Source organism: Rana temporaria, chromosome 8 (genome assembly GCF_905171775.1).
Source record: "Rana temporaria chromosome 8, aRanTem1.1, whole genome shotgun sequence".
Lineage (NCBI taxonomy): Eukaryota > Metazoa > Chordata > Amphibia > Anura > Ranidae > Rana > Rana temporaria.
Genome location: NC_053496.1, coordinates 6,819,214 through 6,843,642, shown reverse-complemented (window position 1 = coordinate 6,843,642; position 24,429 = coordinate 6,819,214). Strand labels below are relative to the sequence as shown.

At 45.8% G+C, this 24,429-nt stretch overlaps 1 protein-coding gene across 3 annotated transcripts in view; it reads left to right on the top strand.

The window, feature by feature from the left end:
* The window catches only part of LOC120946648 (prominin-1-A-like), a 137,733-nt gene that overhangs the window by 77,546 nt on the left and 35,758 nt on the right, over positions 1-24,429 (top strand). For all 3 annotated transcript variants that reach the window (XM_040361247.1, XM_040361246.1, XM_040361248.1), the window contains exons 5-13: positions 3,725-3,845; positions 5,906-5,969; positions 8,189-8,278; positions 8,888-9,081; positions 12,154-12,228; positions 14,618-14,681; positions 19,436-19,595; positions 21,877-22,029; positions 24,003-24,126. In XM_040361247.1, coding sequence (XP_040217181.1) covers positions 3,725-3,845; positions 5,906-5,969; positions 8,189-8,278; positions 8,888-9,081; positions 12,154-12,228; positions 14,618-14,681; positions 19,436-19,595; positions 21,877-22,029; positions 24,003-24,126 — 1,045 coding nt within the window. The remainder of the gene's footprint in view (positions 1-3,724; positions 3,846-5,905; positions 5,970-8,188; positions 8,279-8,887; positions 9,082-12,153; positions 12,229-14,617; positions 14,682-19,435; positions 19,596-21,876; positions 22,030-24,002; positions 24,127-24,429) is intronic.

Below are 24,429 nucleotides of genomic sequence, written 5' to 3'. Positions count from 1 at the left end.
AGTGCTGCCAATCGGTGCCCATTAGTGCCTCCTCATCAGTGCCCATCAAGTAAGTCTAACATCTTTTTTCATTTTAGTAAAAAACCTTTCACCTGCTTTAATTGTAATGAAGAGTTTCATGTCTGTTGCTTCTTCTCATGACGTTGGCACCATGGATTCCTGGAACGTACCAACCATTCTACCCTGAGATTTGTATCCACAACAAAGGTGTCCTGTCCTTGTCCCCGGAGGTTTCTGGGTTATTATTAGAGGAGAAAACAAAACGTTCCATCGTGTTCATGTCTCCAGGCTTCTGTGTGTTCCTGGAGAGGGTTCTGTATGAAGACCGGTGACCGGGAAGGATGGGCTGCTTATGGGCAGAGGGCACCAAATGTTGGGTGGTCTGTATTCACTAGGCGTGTTCACATATTGACCCAGGGGTTATGGGCAGAGGGCATTCAAATTTGGGTGGTCTGTATTCACTAGGAGAGCTCACATATTGACTCAGGGGTTACAGGCAGAGGGCATCATACGTTGGGTGGTCTGTATTCTCTAGGAGAGTTCACATATTGACCCGCTGGTTATGGGCAGTGGGCACCAAAATTTGGGTGGTCTGTATTCACTAGGAGAGTTCACATATTGACCCGCTGGTTATGGGCAGTGGGCACCAAAGGTTGGGTGGTCTGTATTCACTAGAAGTGTTCACATTTTGACCCAGGTATTATGGGCAGAGGGCATTAAAAGTTGGATGGTTTGTATTCACCAGGAGAGTTCACATATTGACCCGGGGGTTACGGGCAGAGGGCATGAAATGTTGGGTGGTCTGTATTCACCAGGAGAGTTCACATATTGACCCGGGGGTTACGGGCAGAGGGCATGAAATGTTGGGTGGTCTGTATTCACCAGGAGAGTTCACATATTGACCCGGGGGTTACGGCCAGAGGGCATGAAATGTTGGGTGGTCTGTATTCACCGGGAGAGTTGACATATTGACCCGGGGGTTACAGGCAGAGGGCATCTTGCATTGGGTGGTCTGTATTTACTAGGAATGTTCACATATTGACCCGGGGGTTATGGGTGGAGGACATCAGGTGTTGGGTGGTCTTTGTTCTCTAGGAGAGTTCACATATTGACCCGGGGGGGGGGGGGGGGGGGGGTTTATGGGCAGAGGGCATTAAAAGTTGGATGGTCTGTATTCACTAGGAGAGTTCACATATTGACCCAGGGGGTTATGGGCGGGGGCACCAAACGTTTGGTGGTCTGTATTCACTAGGAGAGCTCACATAGTGACCCGGGGGTTACGGGCAGAGGGCATCAAACGTTGGGTGGTCTGTATTCACCAGGAGTGTTCACATTTTGACCCGGGGGTTATGGGCACAGGGCACCAAACGTTGGGTGGTCTGTATTCACCAGAAGTGTTCACATATAAAAAAATAAATCTGGTAATTGACCCAGGGTTTACGGGCAGAGGGCATCAAATGTTGGGTGGTCTGTATTCACTAGGAGTGTTCACATATTGACCCGGGGGTTATGGGCAGAGAGCATCAAACATTGGGTGGTCTGTATTCACTAGGAGATTTCACATATTGACCCGAGGGTTTATGGGCAGAGGGCATCAAATGTTGGGTGGTCTGTATTCACTAGGAGTGTTCACATATTGACCCGGGGGTTATGGGCAGAGGGCATCGGGTGTTGGGTGGTCTTTGTTCTCTTGACCCAGGGGTTATGGGAAGGAGGCAGAAGCAGCAGCCTTAGGCTGGGGTAATACAGAGTTGGATCACATTTCAGAGGGAGGTACTGTAAAGCAATGGCCCCCAGGCATTCATGAGGTCATGCTACCACCTCTCACAGGATATAGCGCCACCTATGGAAAATATAGGGTACCACCGTGCATTGTTGTTTTGCAGGTGTGTGCAATTTTAAAGCTTGACCAGTGGCAGGCCCGTCCATAGGGGGCGCATGGGCCTAAAATTGTTTTTCTTTAACTGTTTGCTGACCACGGCACGCAGATATACGTCTGCAGTGTGGCATGGACAGGCAAAAGGACTTATATACACGTCCCCTTTAAGAAGCGGCATTGTGGACTCGATGTCCGCGGGGATACCCGTGATCGTCTCACGGTGATGTAAACAAGGCATTTCCCCCATTCTTCCTAGGGACAGGACACTGATCGCAGCTCTCTGTAATCGGAAGCGGTTATTCCTGTCGTGTCACACACAGCCCACCCCCCCCCACAGTTAGAATCACTCCCTAGGACACACTTAACCCCTTCACTGCCAGTGTCATTTTTACAGTAATCAGTGCATTTTTATAGCACCGATCGCTGTAAAAATGACAATGGTCCCAAAAATGTGTCAAAAGTGTCCGATGTGTCTGCCATTAAGTCACAGTCATGATAAAAACCGCTTTTCGCCGCCATTACTAGTAAAAAAAAAAAATAATAAAATGATCCCCTATTTTGTAGACACTATTAGCTGGATTCAGAGAGAGCGCCGCAACTTTAAGGCGGCGTAGCGTATCGTATTTACGCTACGCCGACTTAAGTCAGAGAGGCAAGTACTGTATTCACAAAGAACTTGCCTCCTAACTTACGGCGGCGTAGCGTAAATGGAGCCGGCGTAAGCGCGCCTAATTCAAATTAGAATGAGGGGGCGTGTTTTATGTTAATGGGGGGTGACCCGACGTGATTGACGTTTTATACGAACGGCGCATGCGCCGTCCGTGTACATATCCCAGTGTGCATTGCTCTAAAGTACGCCGCAAGGACGTATTGGTTTCGACGTGAACGGAAATTACGTCCAGCCCCATTCACGGACGACTTACGCAAACGACGTAAAATTTACAAATTTTGACGCGAGAACGACGGCCATACTTAACATTGACTAGGCCAGCTATTGGATGTAATAACTTTACGTCTGAAAACGCCTTCCGTAAACGGCGTATCTTTCCTGCGACGGGCGCACGTACGTTCGTGAATAGGCGTATCTAGTCATTTACATATTCTACCCCGAACTCAACGGAAGCGCCACCTAGTGGCCAGCCTAAATATTGCACCCTAAGATACGACGGCGCAGGCTGTCGTATCTTAGCTAGGTTTAAGTGTATCTCAGTTTGAGAATACACTTAAACTTACGATGGCGCAGATTAAGAGTTACGTCGGCGTATCTACTGATACGCCGGCCTAACTCTCTCTGAATCTGGCCATATAACTTTTGTGCAAACCAATCAATATACGCTTATTGCGATTTTTTTTTTAAATATGTAGAAGAATACGTATCGGCCTAAACTGAGGAAAAAAACTTTTTTATATATATATATTTTTGGGGGATATTTATTATAGCAAAAAGTAAAAAATATTGCATTTTTTTTCAAAATTGTCGCTCTATTTTTGTTTATAGCGCAAAAAAATAAAAACCGCAGAGGTGATCAAATAACATCAAAAGAAAGCTCTATTTTTGGGAAAAAAATACGCCAATTTTGTTTGGGAGCCACGTCGCACGACCGCGCAATTGTCAGTTAAAGCGACGCAGTGCCCGAATCGCAAAAAGCGGCCCGGCCATTGGCCAGCAAAATGGTCCGGTGCTGAAGTGGTAAACGTGTGCAAATTTTTTTTTTAAAACTCTGGCAGCGAAAGGGTTAAAGGTCGCTGTCGTTGCTTCCTTGTCCCCCCGAAAACTAATTTCTATATATTTTTTTTTCTTGCCTCTGTTCTCTGAACTCGTCTTTTTTTTTTTTCTCCCGGCAGGGCTGGCGACATCTGTGCGTTTTACAGCAACAGCAAAATAGACACGGCGGTGAAGAACGCGTTCCCCACCTTTAATAACACTGTGGGCAACCTGAAGACCTACGTCAATGCCGTGCCGCAGGTGAGGCCGCGCTAGCATAGCTAATATGAATACCTAAGAGAATAGACATATTGGAGGAGTGATCCCCGGTGTCCTCATCTGAGGAATGGGACTTTTAACCCCTTCATGGCAAGAGGGCAAAAACAAATCCAAACACCTGAACACAAATTATTGCCAAGTTGACCTGTGTTGGTAAATCTGTAGATTTCATCACGGCTACTTTGTGTATCCAGGCGGATTATACTGAAATTTTTTTTTTTTTTTTAGGTTTTTATTTGATGGTAAAAGAAATCTCCAGATTTATTTATTTATTTATTTTTCACAATACAGTTTTTTTTTTTTTCTAAATAAAATAGAGAAAACGTAGTACAAGGGTACAAATAAGATGAAAAATAACAATGCATGCAAGTCCAGTGTACATGAGCCTAATGTGCCGTAAAAGCACCAATGTATCTGTATAATTCTTGCCGACCACCAAAGAGCAACTCGGAATAAATTCTCCTGCTCATAGGAGTGTGCCAAGGTCACCTAGAGCCCGGGGGCGAACATGCCAAACTCCCCCCCCCCCCCCCCAGATGTATGAGCTTTGTGGCAGCAAAAATCCAGTGGCGGCTGGTGCTCAAAGTTTTTTTGGGGAGGGCACAAACAAACTTAAAAAAAAAAAAAAAAAAACATCAATTGCAGCCACTGTGCCCATCAATTGCTGTCAGAGTGCCCATCAATTGCCACTACTGTGCCCATCAAATGCAGCCACTGTGCTCATCAATTGCTGCTACTGTGCCCATCAATTGCTGCCACTGTGCTCATCAATTGCCCTTACTGTGCCCATCAAATGCTGTCAGCGTGCCCATAAATTGCCGCCACTGTGCCATCAATTGCCGCCACTGTACCCATAAATTGCCGCCACTGTACCCATAAATTGCCGCCACTGTGCCCATCAAATGCAGCCACTGTGCCCATCAAATGCAGCCACTGTGCCCATCAATTGCTGCCAGTGTGCCCATCAATTGCTGCCACTGTGCCCATCAATTGCTGCCAGTGTGCCCATCAGTTGCTCCCAGTGTGCTCATCAATTGCCGCTACTGTGCCCCTTAATTGCAGCCACTGTACCCATAAATTGCCGCCACTGTGCCATCAAACCCAACCACTGTGCCCATCAAATTTAGCCACTGTGCCCTCCGGACAACAAACTTTGCACACGTGTAGAGGAAGAGTGGGGCTACATGTGTGCCAAGTTTGGGGTCCAGGAGACCTAGCGCCGGCCGGTCTCAAAATCCGGGAGATCAGGCGCAAAATGGTGACTCGAGTATAAGCCGAGGGGGGCATTTTCAGCACAAAATAATGTGCTGAAAAACTCGGCTTATACTCGAGTATATACGGTATATAGAGAGTGTATAGAGTATATACGGTATATAGAGAGTGTATAGAGTATATACGGTATATAGAGAGTGTATAGAGTATATACGGTGTATAGAGTATATACGGTATATAGAGAGTGTATAGAGTATATACGGTATATAGAGAGTGTATACGGTATATAGAGAGTGTATAGAGTATATGCGGTATATAGAGAGTGTAGAGAGTATATACGGTATATAGAGAGTGTAGAGAGTATATACAGTATATAGAGAGTGTATACGGTATATAGGGAGTGTATAGAGTATATAGAGAGTGTATAGAGTATATACGGTATATAGAGAGTGTATAGAGTATATACGGTATATAGAGAGTGTATGGAGTATATACGGTATATAGAGAGTGTATAGAATATATACGGTATATAGAGAGTGTATAGAGTATATAGAGAGTGTATAGAGTATATACGGTATATAGAGAGTGTATACGTTATATAGAGAGTGTATAGAGTATATACGGTATATAGAGAGTGTATAGAGTATATACGGTATATAGAGAGTGTATAGAGTATATACGGTATATAGAGAGTGTATAGAGTATATACGGTGTATAGAGTATATAGAGAGTGTATAGAGTATATACGGTATATAGAGAGTGTATAGAGTATATACGGTATGTGGGCATTTATTTGGTGTGTTTTTCAGCATCTTTTGTTTCCTTCCTAGGATGTTGACGCCATCACTAATTCCAGCAGCATACCTATAAACCAAGCCAACAGCAGTGTTATTGGTAAGTGTGACAAATAATTACAATTTTCGATTTTTTCAGTAAAAAAAAAAAAAAAGTAACCAACTCTAACCAAAACATTATTTTTTGCTAATTGCGTAAGAGAATAAAAGAGCACCATCAACAGCCCAACATAAAATGCAATCCACATCACGACCGACGCGTTTCGGCGCACAAAGATTCCCTCTTGATTGGGATGGTGGATGGAGGACAAACCGTGATAGACTGTAGTAATGAGAAGAAGGATGGAGTAATGAGGAGAAGGATGGATGTCGTTTCAGATGCCCTTTCAGATGTACTAACCTTCTTCTCATTACTACAGTCCATGACCATTTGTCACAGACCCACCACAGCGTAACGTCGTCTGAAGCTCATTACTCAAAAAAAAAAAATTCCATAATAATGCTCGTTTTTTGTTTTTTTTGGTGTATTTTCTTGCCTAGTAACTAGCTTTCTATTGACTTTAAAAATCGCTCAAGCCTGGAAAGCAAGCGAGAACACCTGTACAAACGCAAAAAAAAAAAAAAAAAAGGCCTGTTTATTTGGTGTAGGACAGACCAAGAAATGAGAGGAAAGACTTCCAACAGTAATAAAGACACTCTACAGAAACTCAATATCTAAAAGCTGAAGAGCATGAAAGGAGCCAAACACCTGATGGTTGGATGTGAGAACACAAAATATTCACATGCAAAACAAAAAAAACTAAAAAATTATAATAATTTCAAAAATATAATATTTAAATAACAATAATAAAAAAAAATTACACACACTAATTTATATATATAAGGAAATAGCAATGGGGGCACAGCGCTCAGGTTGTCAGCAAGAACAATCAATAAAGGGTTAAATAATAAAAAACAAATTAAAATCATCGGAAAATGGAAAGAGTATGGCACAACTGCAAACCTACCAAGACATGGCCGTCCACCTAAACTGACCGGGCCGGGCAAGGAGAGCATTCATCAGAGAAGCAGCCAAGAGGCCCATGGTAACTCTGGAGGAGCTGCAGAGGATCCACAGCTCAAGTGGGAGAATCTGTCCACAGGACAACTATTAGTGGTCTCTCCACAAATCTGCCCTTTATGGAAGAGTGACAAGAAGAAAGACATTGGAGAAAGAAAGACATAAGAAGTCCTGTTTGCAGTTTGTGAGAAGCCATGTGGGGGAGGGGACACAGCAAACATGTGGAAGGTGATCTGGTCACATGACACTAAAATTTTACTTTTTGGCCTAAAAGCAAAACGCTATGTGTGGAGGAAACTAACACTGCACATCAGCCTGAACACACCATCCCCACTGTGAAACATGGTGGTGGCAGCATCATGTGGTGGGGATGCTTTTCTTCAGCAGGGACAGGGAAGCCGGTCAGAGTTGATGGAAAGATGGATGGAGCCAAATACAGGACAATCTTAGAAGAAAACCTGCAAAAGACTTGAGACCGGGGGGGGGGGGGGGGTTCTACAAAGTATTGACTCCGGGGGGCGCCATACAAATGCCCCTCCCCCCACACTTTTCACTAATTTGTAAAAAAAAATGGAAAATCATTAATCCACTTCACAATTGCGTGACACTTTGTGTTGGTCCATCACATTGAACACATTCACATTTCTTGTTGTAACAAAATATTGTGACAAAATGTTCAAGGGGTATGAATACTTTATATAATATTTTATCTATCTATCTCTCTCCCTTTATCTATCTCTATCTATTTATCTATCTATCTCTATATATATAAATTTCCTCAGCCACGTAAATAAAATATATTGCATATGAATATTGATTAATATTATTAAACATTAATATATAAGAATAAATGAAAACAATTTACAAAACCTCTATACATTTTATTTATTACATCAGTTTTTCTTATGAAGGACCCGGGGCTCAGAATGGTGCCCCCTTTTTATATATGTATTTATTTTATTCTTTATTTTTAGTTGCTATTTTTTATTGTGCTATTTATTTACTTATTGACACGTCTGTAAAAATCTTCCAGCTATCTGTTTTTTTTTTTTTTGGTGGGGGGAGGGGTTGCCATTACAAATGTATTTTCTTTCCTTCCCTCTATTGGCAAAAAGAAATGCCCATTTCCTGCCCGACGCAAAACATGACATTTGACCAAAATAATAAAAAACAAAGTCTGCTTTAATTCTACCTGATTTTTTTTTTTCCCACAGTAAATTTTTAGTTTAAAGGGTTTTTTTTGTGTTTCTTTTCTGCAGGTATCGGTCCGATTCTTGGCGGAATGATAAAAAATGCCATCGAGAAGCAAGCCAATGGAACGCTGAGCGCTGTGCAGAATATGGTGAATGGTGAGCGCTTTGGTGTCCCATTATTAGAGTTATTGGTGGTTATTATAATTATTATTATTATTAATAGTAGCTGTAGTACTAATGTTGTTGTTCTAATATCTGGTATATTAGTAATATTGTAGGTGTGATTATTTTAATATTACTGCTATTATTTAATTCATTAATATTATTATTTTTATAATTAGTAGTATTATTGTATTATATATATTATTTATATTTTTACAATAATAATATTATTGTTATTATTATTGGTTTCATTATTATTATTGCTATTATTATAGACATTCATATTATTATATTTATTATTATTATTATTATTATTATTATTATAATAATAATAATAATAATAATAATAATAATAGTTGTTGTTAATATTTGTATGGATGTTTTTTTGTTAAAATATATATTTTTAATTATTATTGGCATTATTGGCGGGGGATTATTGGCGACGGCTGTGCGGATTCTGAGACATGTTTACAGCAAAGACCCGTATTGGGTTTGTTGTAGCACCAGACGCCGCTGGGATGAGTATCACAAATGTAACGCAATGCTCTGATTGGCGGATAAACTGACCACTGGTGACCGTTGCCGAATATATTTTTCCCATAGGTCTGAACAACACAGCCAAGGCCTTGGTGAAAGTGAACGACACCTTCAACATCCTGCATGATCAGCAGAACCAACTCGTGCAGAACCTCTCCATTGTGCAATCTGATATTACGAATACGCTGAATAATTGCGGCGCTCCGTGCGGCGGCGCCCCACCGCCCAGCAGCCTGACCATAGATGCCAACTTCAGCTCGGTAACCTTTTTTTTGTTTCGATCTCCTAATGTTTTCAGATATTTTATGGCTTAAAGTGGACTTTCAGAAACCGGAAACGGCAACAAATACAATAGAGTTGGGCGCCCCCTTGTGGTGATGTCACCCGTAAAGGAAAGCCATGATTGGAGAACTAGGTCTGCCCATAGGCTTTGTGAGGCCTTGACATGGGGCTCCACTCACACCCATAATGGGGGAAAAATAATTCAAGGACAAGAGCCTCTTCCCCACAACCCTGGCCGGTGGCTGTGGGGGTCTTATAAGAATCTGGAAGCCCCCCCCCAGATCCCGCCCCCTTGTGACGACATTGACTGAGGGCATGCTGGGTCATTGACGTCACAAGGGGTGGTGTCACCGATATTCACTGGTTGTTAGGGACGCTGGCGGCCCCGTTCCTGAGTCAGGGCTCTTAACGCTGCCTGAGCACAGGTCCTCTGTCCCTCAAAACTGGGATGATGCATTGGGTAAGTGCAAGGCCTTAGGCGGCCGCCTGTGTGTCTGCCGCCATTGCTGACCTCTGTCTCAGAATGCCATCCTATTCTCACCCGGTGGCATCAATGCCTTATGACCTAGAACAAGTATGCAGCCAGTGAAACCTTCATTTTGGCGGTCAATTACTCAGAAACAAACTCTATAAAGGCAAGAGGAACAATGATAGCCAGGCAAGTTAGCATTTTCTGATGGAGGCCAATAACAGCAAATCTAGTTCTCTGTCTTCTTTGTGGATCGGCTGATTTGGGTGTGCAGATTCTTCAATGATAATCATTTTTTATACAATAGGATTTGCATATAAGAGGCTCAATGCACAAAGCTAACGCGCTAAGATAAGTATACTTGTTTTCAAAAGTGACAGGTATTTTCAGCCTTGAAGTAGCAGAAAATAACTGTCGCTTTTTAGCATTGAAGTAGCAGAAAATAACTGTCACTTTTCAGCCTTGAAGTAGCAGAAAATAACTGTCGCTTTTCAGCCTTGAAGTAGCAGAAAATAACTGTCACTTTTCAGCCTTGAAGTAGCATAAAATAACTGTCACTTTTCAGCCTTGAAGTAGCAGAAAATAACTGTCGCTTTTCAGCCTTGAAGTAGCAGATAATAACTCACTTTTCAGCCTTGAAGTAGCAGAAAATAACTGTAACTTTTCAGCCTTGTAATAGTGAAAATAACTGTCACTTTTCAGCCTTGAAGTAGCAGAAAATAACTGTCGCTTTTCAGCCTTGTAATAGTGAAATGTCGCTTTTTAGCCTTGAAGTAGCAGAAAATAACTGTCACTTTTCAGCCTTGTAATAGTGAAAATTACTGTCGCTTTTCAGCCTTGAAGTAGCAGAAAATAACTGTCGCTTTTTAGCCTTGAAGTAGCAGAAAATAACTGTCGCTTTTTAGCCTTGAAGTAGCAGAAAATAACTGCCGCTTTTCAGCCTTGAAGTAGCAGACAATAACTGCCGCTTTTCAGTCTTGAAGTAGCAGAAAATAACTGTCGCTTTTCAGCCTTGAAGTAGCAGAAAATAACTGTCACTTTTCAGCCTTGAAGTAGCAGAAAATAACTGTCGCTTTTCATAACTGTCGCTTTTCAGCCTTGAAGTAGCAGAAAATAACTGTCACTTTTCAGCCTTGAAGTAGCAGAAAATAACTGTCACTTTTCAGCCTTGAAGTAGCAGAAAATAACTGTCGCTTTTCAGCCTTGAAGTAGCAGAAAATAACTGTCGTTTTTCAGCCTTGAAGTAGCAGAAAATAACTGCTGCTTTTCAGCCTTGAAGTAGTAAAAAATAACTGTCACTTTTCAGCCTTGAAGTAGCAGAAAATAACTGTCACTTTTCAGCCTTGAAGTAGCAGAAAATAACTGTCACTTTTCAGCCTTGAAGTAGCAGAAAATAACTGTCACTTTTCAGCCTTGAAGTAGCAGAAAATAACTGTCGTTTTTCAGCCTTGAAGTAGCAGAAAATAACTGCTGCTTTTCAGCCTTGAAGTAGTAAAAAATAACTGCCACTTTTCAGCCTTGAAGTAGCAGAAAATAACTGTCACTTTTCAGCCTTGAAGTAGCAGAAAATAACTGTCACTTTTCAGCCTTGAAGTAGCAGAAAATAACTGTCACTTTTCAGCCTTGAAGTAGCAGAAAATAACTGTCACTTTTCAGCCTTGTAATAGTGAAAATAACTGTCACTTTTCAGCCTTGAAGTAGCGGAAAATAACTGTCACTTTTCAGCCTCGAAGTAGCAGAAAATAACTGTCACTTTTCAGTCTTGAAGTAGCAGAAAATAACTGTCACTTTTCAGCCTTGAAGTAGCAGAAAATAACTGTCGCTTTTCATAACTGTCACTTTTCAGCCTTGAAGTAGCAGAAAATAACTGTCGCTTTTCAGCCTTGAAGTAGCAGAAAATAACTGTCGTTTTTCAGCCTTGAAGTAGCAGAAAATAACTGCTGCTTTTCAGCCTTGAAGTAGTAAAAAATAACTGTCACTTTTCAGCCTTGAAGTAGCAGAAAATAACTGTCGCTTTTCAGCCTTGAAGTAGCAGAAAATAACTGTCGCTTTTCAGCCTTGAAGTAGCAGAAAATAACTGTCGCTTTTCAGCCTTGAAGTAGTAAAAAATAACTGTCACTTTTCAGCCTTGAAGTAGCAGAAAATAACTGTCACTTTTCAGCCTTGAAGTAGCAGAAAATAACTGTCACTTTTCAGCCTTGAAGTAGCAGAAAATAACTGTCGCTTTTTAGCCTTGAAGTAGCATAAAATAACTCACTTTTCAGCCTTGAAGTAGCCGAAAATAACTGTCACTTTTCAGCCTTGTAATAGTGAAAGTAACTGTCGCTTTTCAGCCTTGAAGTACCGTAGCAAAAAATAACTGTCGCTTTTCAGCCTTGTAATAGTGAAAATAACTGTCACTTTTCAGCCTTGTAATAGTGAAAATAACTGCCGCTTTTCAGCCTTGAAGTAGCAGAAAATAACTGTCGCTTTTCAGCCTTGTAGTAACTGAAATGCGTCAGTAAATTTGGGATTTCTGTTCACCCGATCATAAATAATCGTAAATAAAAATGTAAAATGTTCTCTCTCTCTTTTATTTCAGATTCCAGATTTTTCCGGCCAGCTGAAAACTATTAATGATTTCCTGAACTCGGGAATTGACGGCACAATCCTCAAAGTAAGTTGAAACGTCGGATATTTTAGATTTATGTGTTTCCTCTTCATTTTGCTTTAGGTCCTCTGCTAGTCCATGATCTTTACTGTCCTTGTCTACCCCCTTTATAGTGGGGAGAAGGTGTGGGGGGGTTCCAGTAATGGCGGGGGTGCTCCAGCAAATGGGGGGGGGGTGCTCCAGTAATTGGGGGAGGGCTCCAGTAATGGTGGGAGGGCTCCAGTAATGGTGGGAGGGCTCCAGTAATGGGGGGAGGGCTCCAGTAATGGGGGAGGGCTCCAGTAATGGGGGGGCTCCAGTAATGGGGGAGGGCTCCAGGAATGGGGGGGCTCCAGGAATGGGGGGGCTCCAGGAATGGGGGGAGGGCTCCAGTAATAGGGGAGGGCTCCAGGAATGGGGGGGCTCCAGTAATGGGGGGAGGGCTCCAGTAATGGGGGGAGGGCTCCAGTAATGGGGGGGGCTCCAGGAATGGGGGGGCTCCAGGAATGGGGGGGCTCCAGTAATGGGGGGAGGGCTCCAGGAATGGGGGGAGGGCTCCAGTAATGGGGGGGTCTCCAGTAATGGGGGAGGGCTCCAGGAATGGGGGGGCTCCAGGAATGGGGGGGCTCCAGTAATGGGGGAGGGCTCCAGGAATGGGGGGAGGGCTCCAGTAATGGGGGGGTCTCCAGTAATGGGGGAGGGCTCCAGGAATGGGGGGGCTCCAGGAATGGGGGGGCTCCAGTAATTGGGAGAGGGCTTCAGTAATGTGATCTGAACCTTACGGGACAGCCAATACAATGTATACAGGCAAATTACAGCTGGTCATAGGAGACCACAGAATACCTATCCAGAGGCGGCTCTAGGCTTTGTGTGGCCTTAAGCAAAACTTAGACATGGGGGGGCCCCACTCGTGCCCATAATGGGTGTAAAAAAATTCAAGCAAATTAAAATGGCTGCAGAAAGTTGCACGGATCTAGCACACAGTGTTTGAGCAGAGGAATATTAGGCGGCCGCGAGGCCCCTGTGAGTGCGAGGCTTTAGGCGACCGCCTAATTAAAGAGCCACCTCAGTACCTATTCATGAGTGCAAACTAGATGTGCACTGCCGGAAAAAAAATGTGTTTGTTTTAGTTTTTTAGCTTTTTTTTGGAAATTCGGAATTTAAAAATTCGACAATCAGAAAATTTGGATTTCAAATTTTCACATTTCTGAATTTCCAATTTTCTACATTTTGGATTTTTTTGGGGGAATTTTTGAAATATTGGAATTTTTTTAAATGTTGTCATTTTCAAAATGTTGTCATTTTCTACATTTTGTAATTTTCTACACTTTGGAATTTTCTAAATTTTGGAATTTTCTAAATTTTGGAATTTTCTAAATTTTGGAATTTTCTAAATTTTTCCCATAGACACGCCCCTAAACCGTTCTGCACATGTCTACTAACAGATGAGCTTTGGCATTGCCATCACTGTTTTTGGTCACTTGAGATGCCAAGGCTGCCCAGGGCCTGCAACTTTGGCAACTCCTCCAGAACTGGCGGTATCCGGAGAAGATGCTACACAAACCAAAACAACATCAATTAATGGAGAATTTTCTAAACTTTGGAATTTTCTAAATTTAAGAATTTTTGGAATTTTCAACATTTTGAAATTTTAGAAATTTGGAATTTTAGAGATTTTCTATTTTTTCTAATTTGAAAATTTGGAAATTTCAGGATTAACTAATTTGTCAAAATTTGTTGAAGAAACGAAGTCGGAACGAAACGAATTGCACGTGTCTAGTGCAGACCCTCCATTAATTGAAATTTTGGTCCATTCGCATCTTCTCCGGATACCGCCAGTTCTGGAGGAGTTGCCCAAGTTGCAGGCCCTGGGCAGCCTTGGCATCTCAAGTGACCAAAAACAGTGATGGCAATGCCAAAGCTCATCTGTTAGTAGACATGTGCAGAACGGTTTAGGGGCGTGTCTATGGGAAAAATTTGGAAATTTTGGGATGAACTAATTTGTCAAAATTTGTTAAAAAAACGAAGTCGGAACAAAACGAGTTTGGGGTGGAGGAACTTGACTGGCCTGCACAGAGTCCTGACCTCAGCCCCATAGAACACCTTTGGGATGAATTAGAGCGGAGACTGCAAGCCAGGCCTTCTCGTCCAACATCAGCGCCTGACCTCACAAATGCTTTTCTGGAAGAACGGTCAAACATTCCCATAGACACCCTCCTAAACCTTGTGGGCGGCCTTCCCAGAGGAGTTGAAGCTGTTATAGCTGCAAAGGGCGGAGCCAACTCAATATTGAACCCTCCGGATTAAGACTGGGAGGCCATTGAAGTTATGGGAGTGTAAAGGCCGGCGTCCCAATACTTTTGGTAATGCAGTGTATTTATTTTTCTTGTGTGTGTGACGCTGCTTCCTTTTTCAGGCCCGACAGACCATAAATGACATCCCCCAGACTGTGGCCAATCAAACGACGAGCTCGGTACAAGGTAAGTCGTGTACATTGGGCTGCCATTTGCTATTTATTATTCACTCGCCGACCTTCGCTTTTTCTGGCACTTCTTTTTTTACTTGAAATCCGTATTCTTTGTTAGAAAACTACTTGTAACTTGGATAAACTTTTTTTTTTAGCAGAGACCCTAGGGAATAAAATAGCGGTCATTGCAATTTTTATGTCACTTGGCGTTTGAGCCGCGGTTTTCCAAGCACAATTGTTTGGGGGGAAAAAATCCACTTTATCCACTTCACATCCGCGGTACGGCCGAAAGACGTCTACAGAGCGGACCTGAATTGCCGGAAGGGCCTCCCTGGACGTCCTCCCGTGCTCGAGCGCGCGGCGCGCTCTGTGATCGGCGAGTCAATGAGACTCGACTGATCACAGATCGGAGTAAGGGGCCGATCCTGTCCCCTTATCACATGATCAGCTGTCAGCCAATGACAGCTGATCATGTGATGTAAACAGAGACGGTAATCGGCTTTTTTTTCTCCTCGCGCTAATGGTGTGAGGAGAAAATAAAAATAGCCGATCACCGGCAGCTGTCAGAGGGACATTGGTCCCGATCAAGGAGAGGTGCCATCTGCATAACGGTGCTGCCTACCAGTGACCATCAGCATCACCTATTAGTCCCCACAGTGCCACCCATCAGTGCCCACAGTGCCACCCATCAGTGCCCACAGTGCCACCCATCAGAGCCCACAGTGTCACCCATCAGTGCCGCCTACCATTGCCGCCCATCAGTGTCCACTACCAGTGCTCATCAGTGTCCACTACCAGTGCTCATCAGTGTCCACTACCAGTGCCCATCGGTGCTGCCCATCAGTGCCGCCTTGTCTGTCTCCGTCAGTGCCGCCTTGTCTGTCCCCGTCAGTGCCGCCTTGTCTGTCCCCGTCAGTGCCGCCCTGTCTGTCCCCATCAGTGCCGCCCTGTCTGTCCCCGTCAGTGCCGCCTTGTCTGTCTCCGTCAGTGCCGCCTTGTCTGTCCCCGTCAGTGCCGCCCTGTCTGTCCCCATCAGTGCCGCCCTGTGTGTCCCCGTCAGTGCCGCCCTGTGTGTCCCCGTCAGTGCCGCCCTGTGTGTCCCCGTCAGTGCCGCCCTGTGTGTCCCCGTCAGTGCCGCCCTGTGTGTCCCCGTCAGTGCCGCCCTGTGTGTCCCCGTCAGTGCCGCCCTGTGTGTCCCCGTCAGTGCCGCCCTGTGTGTCCCCGTCAGTGCCTCCTTGTCTGTCCCCATCAGTGCCTCCTTGTGTGTCCCCATCAGTGCCTCCTTGTCTGTCCCCATCAGTGCCGCCTTGTCTGTCCCCATCAGTGCCTCCTTGTCTGTCCCCATCAGTGCCGCCTTGTCTGTCCCCATCAGTGCCTCCTTGTCTGTCCCCATCAGTGCCGCCTTGTCCGCACATATCAATGAAGGAGAAAAATTACCTGTTTGCAAAATTTTATAACAAAATATGAAACATGATTTTTTTTTTTTCAAAATTTTCCATGTTTTTTTATTTGTTTAGCAAAAAATAACCCCCAAAGGTGATTAAATACAACCACAAGAAAGCTCTATTTGTGTGAAAAAAATTATAAAAATGTCACATGGGTACAGTGTAGCACGACCGCGCAATTGTCATTCAAAGTGCGTCAGCGCTGAAAGCTGAACATTGGTCTGGGCAGGAGGAGTGTTTAAGTGCCCGGTAAGGAAGTGGTTAATGAATAAAAAATAAACACAAAATATATCCTTATAATGTGATGATATTATGCCGAGTAAATAGATACCCAACATGTCACGCTGGTGGAGTGGCGACAAACTACGATCCACATTGGTCAGATCTTTGATGGTACAGAGACTATACCCCTCGCCAAAACGGTTTGATTTTTCGACAGTCCCAGAAAATGTGAAACATCGCGCCCCCCCGGTCAGTGCCACATCGCCAACACGTATCTGGGCCCGGATTCAGAAAGCACTTACGCCGACGTATCTCGATATACGCCGCGTAAGTGTAAACTTACGCCGACGTATCTCGATATACGCCGCGTAAGTGTAAATTTGCGCCGTCGTATCTGTGCGTCGTACCCAGAAAACTAGATACGCATGAAAATAGGCTTCTTCCGACCGACGTAACTTTCCTACGCCGGCGTATCGTGGGCGCATGTTTACGCTGGACGCATTGATTTCCTATTCAAATATGCAAATGACCTAGATACGCCGATTCACAAACGTAGTTCCGTCCGGCGCATCTATATACGCCGTTTACGTAAGGCGTCGGTCCGGCGTAACTTTACCCTCATAAAGCAGGGGTAAGTCATGTTGGGTATGGACGTCGGAACACCCGTCGTATTTTACGTCGTTTGCGTAAGTCGTCCGTGAATGGGGATGGGCGTAGGTTACGTTCACGTCGACTAAACATTGAGCGGGCCTAATTTACGGATAAAATTTGACGTGATACTGAGCATGCGCGCGCATGCGCCGTTTGTTAGGTGCTTCATTTACGTGGGGTCACGATTCATTAGCATACAACACGCCCCCTACCAGCCTACTTTGAATTAGGCGGGCTTACGCTGGCCCATATACGCTACGCCGCCATAACTTTCGGGCGCAACTTCTTTCTGAATACACTACTCGCCTGACTAAGTTACGGTGGCGTAGCGCATATGAGATGCGCTACACCCGCCTAAAGATACGCGCATCTTTCTGAATGTGGGCCCTGGTGACTGCAGAAAATGTGCGATGTAAAGTCGTGGGCGCCCTCTACCACCTAGTCAAAATCTTCTACCTGGTCTCTTGGACTTCGGTGGCAATAGAGGACTTCTGAGCAACGTGAAGGATTTCTCCACTTAGAGAGGGAAGCCGGAATGAAATCCTCTTTGGGTTGGATTAAGGAAACGTAGCTAATGGAGGGGGAATGGCGACCCGGATCCCATCTATGACGCATGCTCGAGGGATTGGCGAATCGGATCCCATCTATGACGCATGCTCGAGGGATTGGCGAATCGGATCCCATCTATGACGCATGCTCTCTCATTCTGTGAGTTGGCAGAAGCTACCCCAAAAATCCATGGAGGGAAATCCATGCCAAAATGTTCTGAAGAGTAGAGGAGGAGAGCTCGCCATTGGACCCCAGGAATTTCCAACGATGGGGATGACCACTGGAAAACAAACATTGGAACTGCGGGTCGTGGACACCGGGCTGGAACTCTGGATTACCTAGAGTAGGGATCATAGGTAACGGCAGTGGGGAAATTGAGGAGCTCCGATAAGTACCCCTAGAAAACATCAAAGTACTACCAAGGGTAGGATGGGTACTGAGATCTTTAGGTAACTGGGAGGGCCAACTCCTCGCCGTGCCGCAGGAGTCCTCCAAGGTTTTGCCTCGGCATGACAATACCAGTCCACCAACCCAGTAAGATGAGCCGCCCTATAATAAGCCCGCACATCAGGGGGGCCAACTCCACCCTGGCGTTTAGGGAGATGTGGAAGTTGGAAACGAGGTTTCCGGTGGGACCACACAAATTCCTAAAAGAGGGAGTTCACTTTTTTGAAAAACGGTCAAAATATGGTCAAACATTCCCATAGACACCCTCCTAAACCTTGTGGACGGCCTTCCCAGTAGAGTTGAAGCTGTTATAGATGCAAAGGGCGGAGCCAACTCAATATTGACCCCTACAGACTAAGACTGGGATGTCATTAAAGTTCATGTGCGTGTAATGGCAGGTGTCCCAATACTTTTGGCAATATAGTGTATGTATGGCAGTTTAGCTAAAAGTAATATTTTCTGTGATTTTAATTTTTTTTTATCCTTCTTGGTCTAACCCCAGGTGTCCTCCTCGGTCCAGCCCCAAAAGTCCTCTGTAGCCTATTCCCAGTGGTCCTCCTCTGTCCGGCCCTTGGGGTCCTCCTCTGTCCGGCCCCTGGGGTCCTCCTCTGTCCTGCCCCTGGGGTCCTCCTCTGTCCTGCCCCTGGGGTCCTCCTCTCTCCTGCCCCTGGGTTCCTCCTCTGTCCGGCCCCTGGGTTCCTCCTCTGTCCGGCCCCTGGGTTCCTCCTCTGACCGTAATGGGGTTCTCCTCTGTCCGGTCCCTGGGGTCCTCCTCTGTCCTGCCCCTGGGGTCCTCCTCTGTCCTGCCCCTGGGTTCCTCCTCTGTCCGGCCCCTGGGTTCCTCCTCTGTCCGGCCCCTGGGGTCCTCCTCTGTCCTGCCCCTGGGGTCCTCCTCTGTCCTGCCCCTGGGGTCCTCCTCTGTCCTGCCCCTGGGGTCCTCCTCTGTCCTGCCCCTGGGGTCCTCCTCTGTCCTGCCCCTGGGGTTCTCCTCTCTCCTGCCCCTGGGTTCCTCCTCTGTCCGGCCCCTGGGATCCTCCTCTGTCCTGCCCCTGGGGTCCTCCTCTGTCCTGCCCCTGGGGTCCTCCTCTGTCCTGCCCCTGGGGTCCTCCTCTGTCCTGCCCCTGGGGTCCTCCTCTGTCCTGCCCCTGGGGTCCTCCTCGGTCCGGCCCCTGGGGTCCTCCTCGGTCCGGCCCCTGGGGTCCTCCTCGGTCCGGCCCCTGGGGTCCTCCTCGGTCCGGCCCCTGGGGTCCTCCTCGGTCCGGCCCCTGGGGTCCTCTTCTGTCCTGCCCCTGGGGTCCTCCTCGGTCCTGCCCCTGGGGTCCTCCTCTGTCCTGCCTAATTTACATGAGGATGGATTACGTGTGCTCCCCGTGTAGAGCCGATCTTGGATCTATGACTCGTTACTAAAAATCCTACAACCTAAAGTGATTTTATTTTACTGCCATATTTTTAGATGTACAGAATCAGCTGGTGAACATAAAACAGAAAATCGCAGAAGCCAGAAGCAAAATCCCCATCGTGGATACATTGAAGTCCATCAATTCCATGTTGGATCAAGCAACCAATTTCACCAGCAAGAATGAGCGGGATATATTGACATACGAGTATTACAGGTGAGCGCTGTCCGGCGTTCTCTTATTACGTGCAACGCGATGGATGGCCGAACCCTCCAGGTGTTATAAGGCAGCCGCAGGGTCAGAATGAAAGGGCCACACTTCTTAAACGTCTCATCTACCGTAATGATACACCAATCACAATCCTACCCACTGCCAGAAAGTGGGCGGAGCTGTCTGAGATGGCCAACCACCGTATTCCTTTATTGAGCGAACATGGCCACTGCACTCTGACCTCAGCACAATGATTCTTTACCAGACGGTCAGACCAAACGCCCTGCCTGAGTGCATGGCTGACGCGTTTCACCCTTTAAAGAGCTGTCCAGTACAGTCTGGGCCCATTCCATTGCTGCCATCGTTGCTTGCATGTAGTGTGCTTCTGTTTTGTGTGGAGTTTGCTTCTGTTTTGCGTAGAGTTTGCTTCTGTTTTGTGTGGAGTTTGCTTCTGTTTTTGTGTGGAGTTTGCTTCTTTTTTTGTGTGGAGTTTGCTTCTTTTTTTGTGTGGAGTTTGATTCTTTTTTTGTGTGGAGTTTGCTTCTTTTTTGGTGTGGAGTTTGCTTCTTTTTTGGTGTGGAGTTTGCTTATTTTTTGGTGTGGAGTTTGCTTCTTTTTTGGTGTGGAGTTTGCTTCTTTTTTGGTGTGGCGTTTGCTTCTTCGTTTTTGTGTGGCGTTTGCTTCTTCTTTTTTTTGTGTGGAGTTTGCTTCTTCTTTTTTTGGTGTGGAGTTTGCTTCTTTTTTTTGTGTGGAGTTTGCTTCTTCTTTTTTTTGGTGTGGAGTTTGCTTCTTTTTTTTGTGTGGAGTTTGCTTCTTTTTTTGTGTGGAGTTTGCTTCTTTTTTTGTGTGGAGTTTGCTTCTGTTGTTGTGTGGAGTTTGCTTCTTTTTTTGTGTGGAGTTTGCTTCTTTTTTTGTGTGGAGTTTGCTTCTTTTTTTGTGTGGAGTTTGCTTCTTTTTTTGTGTGGAGTTTGCTTCTTTTTTTGTGTGAAGCTTGCTTCTTTTTGTGTGAAGCTTGCTTCTTTTTGTGTGGAGTTTGCTTCTGTTTTTTGTGTGGAGTTTGCTTCTTTTTTTTGTGTGGAGTTTGCTTCTGTTTATGTGTGAAGTTTGCTTCTGTTGTTGTGCGGAGTTCGCTCATTTTTTTGGTGTGGAGTTTGCTTCTTTTTTTGGTGTGGAGTTTGCTTCTTTTTTTGGTGTGGAGTTTGCTTCTGTTTTTGTGTGGAGTTTGCTTCTGTTTTTGTGTGGAGTTTGCTTCTGTTTTTGTGTGGAGTTTGCTTCTGTTTTTGTGTGGAGTTTGCTTCTGTTTTTGTGTGGAGTTTGCTTCTGTTTTTGTGTGGAGTTTGCTTCTGTTTTTGTGTGGAGTTTGCTTCTGTTTTTGTGTGGAGTTTGCTTCTGTTTTTGTGTGGAGTTTGCTTCTGTTGTTGTGTGGAGTTTGCTTCTGTTTTTGTGTGAAGCTTGCTTCTTTTTGTGTGGAGTTTGCTTCTTTTTTTTTTGTGTGGAGTTTGCTTCTGTTTTTGTGTGGAGTTTGCTTCTTTTTGTGTGCAGTTTGCTTCTGTTTTGCGTGCAGTTTGTTTCATTTTTTTTTCATACAGTTTGCTTTTATTTTGCATGCGGTTTGCCTTTTTTCCACGCTGATTACTTCTGTTTTTTGTGTAGTTTCCTTCTTTTTTGCACGCATTTTGCTTTTGTTTACCATGCAGTTTGCTTTTATTTTCAATGCAGTTTGTTTCTGTTTTTGCAGGGTTTGCTTTGTTTTCAGTGCAGTTTGCTTTTATGTTGGGTACAGTTTGATCTGTTTTGCATGCAGTTTGCTTCTCTTTTGTGTGCCGTTTGCACATCTTCTGTCTGTCTTGCATATCTTTTTTGTTTGTTTTCCATGCAATTTGCTTCTGTTTTGCGTGTAGTTTGCTTTTTTTTTCATGCAGTTTGCTTCTGTTTTGCGTGTAGTTTGCTTTTTTTTTTCATGCAGTTTGCTTCTGTTTTGCATGCTGTTTTGTGTGTCTTTTTTTATTTGTTTTCCATGCAGTTTGCTTCTTTTTTATGAGTGTAGTTTGCTGTTTTGCGTGTGGTTTACTTCTGTTCACATGCATGCAGTTTGCTTCCATTGTGCTTGCGGTTGAGTGCGCATCTTCTGCAAACGAAAGAAAAATCTGAGTAAGTTACGGGCTTCGTATTTCCATAACCCATAGAAAGGTGTAGATAGAAACTGGATATCATCCTACAGGAGGTAGACTCGTCATTTAGCTGCTTTATTGGCATCAAACACGCTTTCTTGTCTTTGTCCTTCTAGGTGGATAGTTGGGATCTGCCTCTCCTGCATCATTCTCCTGGTGGTTGTGTGTAACCTGTTCGGCCTTTTGCTTGGCCCCTGTGGTCACAGTGAGAGCAAGGACCCCACAGAACGCAGCTGCGCCTCAAACTCCGGAGGGGACTTCTTCATGGCGTAAGTTAAATAAGACGCGTTTAGTGCCAAAGGCCCTCAGTGTTCTCTTATAGGACTTGATGGATGCGGACGCTCTTATCAATGATCACTGGTCATTGTGTAAATCCAGTTAAAACATTTTTTAATGCTTCTTCCTCCTTCCTCTGTTAATAAAAAATAAATAAAGTTCTACTCTCTACACTGCAGCACTGTCACTGACTTCCTCTTTGGTCCAGCCCCAGCGATCCCCCTCAGTTCAGCCCCAACAGTCCTCCTCGGTCTAACTCCAGATGTCCTCCTCGGTCCAGCCCCGGGGGTCCTCCTCGGTCCAGCCCCAGGGGTCCTCCTGTATCCAGCCCCAGGGGTCCTCCTGTATCCAGCCCCAGGGGTCCTCCTCTATCCAGCCCAAGGGGTCCTCCTGTATCCAGCCCAAGGGGTCCTCCTGTATCCAGCCCCAGGGGTCCTCCTGTATCCAGCCCCAGGGGTCCTCCTCTATCCAGCCCAAGGGGTCCTCCTGTATCCAGCCCCAGGGGTCCTCCTGTATCCAGCCCCAGGGGTCCTCCTGTATCCAGCCCAAGGGGTCCTCCTGTATCCAGCCCAAGGGGTCCTCCTGTATCCAGCCCCAGGGGTCCTCCTGTATCCAGCCCCAGGGGTCCTCCTGTATCCAGCCCCAGGGGTCCTCCTGTATCCAGCCCCAGGGGTCCTCCTGTATCCAGCCCCAGGGGTCCTCCTGTATCCAGCCCCAGGGGTCCTCCTGTATCCAGCCCCAGGGGTCCTCCTGTATCCAGCCCCAGGGGTCCTCCTGTATCCAGCCCAAGGGGTCAATCTGTATCCAGCCCTAGGGATCCTCCTTGGCCAGCCCCAGTAGTCCTACTCTGTCCAATCACAGCAGTCCTCCTCTTTTCAGTCCCAGGAATCCTCCTTATTCCAGCCCCAACAGTCCTTCTTGGTCCAGTCCCAGCAGTCCTCCTGCGGTCCAACTCCAGCAGTCCTCTTCCAGGCACAATGAACCTCCATCGTTTTGGCCATTTTTTTTGTGAGCCTAACCTGTCATTTGCACACACTCCACTAGAGGGCGCACCAAACACCTGTTCTCAGGTCTGTACATCTGCTGTGCCCATTTTAAAGGGGTGCCCACCATCCCTGTGCTGAGTTCCCGGGTCTTTACACCTGCTGCGCCCATTATGAGGGGTTCCCACCATCCCTGTGCTGAGTTCCCGGGTCTGTACACCCGCTGTGCCCATTATGAGATGTTCCCACCATCCCTGTGCTGAGTTCCCATGTCTGTACACCTGCTGTGCCCATTATGAGGGGTTCCCACCATCCCTGTGCTGAGTTCCCATGTCTGTACACCTGCTGCGCCCATTATGAGGGGTTCCCACCATCCCTGTGCTGAGTTCCCGGGTCTGTACACCCGCTGTGCCCATTATGAGATGTTCCCACCATCCCTGTGCTGAGTTCCCATGTCTGTACACCTGCTGTGCCCATTATGAGGGGTTCCCACCATCCCTGTGCTGAGTTCCCATGTCTGTACACCTGCTGTGCCCATTATGAGGGGTTCCCACCATCCCTGTGCTGAGTTCCCGGGTCTCTACACCCACTGTGCCCATTATGAGGGTTCCCACCATCCCTGTGCTGAGTTCCCGGGTCTGTACACCCGCTGTTCCCATTATTAGGGGTTCCCACCATCCCTGTGCTGAGTTCCCGGGTCTGTACACCCGCTGTGCCCGTTATGAGAGGTTCCCACCATCCCTGTGCTGAGTTCCTATTTTATATTATAGAGGATATAACAGGAGGAGCTGGGAACACATAAAGATGGAGGGGGACAGAGCCGGGAATCATGGCCGGGTGACCTCACTGTTGAAGTCCCCCAGGACACATCTGGAACAATCCATCCAGCAAACTCCAAAATCTTGAACTCTCACTTCTGGCCGGACTGGTCCATTATCTCATTGGTTCCCTAACATGTTAACCAATCGGTGTTGTTCTTTCAGAGGCGCTGGATTCAGCTTCATCTTCGCCTGGCTGCTGATGCTGGTCACCGCCATTTTGTTTGCTGTTGGAGGAAACGTCTACACGTCACTCTGCAAGCCGTGGACCAATAAACAACTTTACAAGGTGCCCCCAATACACGTATGGGAACATAGAAGGGGGGGCAACCAACAAAGCTTCAGTATAGACAAAAGCATTTCTTTGGGTCCTAATGACCCCCATCGACAGTGCCCATCAGCGATGCCTGTCAGTGCCCATCAGCGATGCCTGTCAGTGCCCATCAGCGATGCCTGTCAGTGCCCATCAGTGCTGCCTGTCAGTGCCCACCAGAGATGCCTGTCAGTGCCCATCAGTGATGCCTGTCAGTGCCACCTATGAGTGCCCATCAGTACTGCATATTAGTGCCTCATCAGTGCCACCTTATCAGTG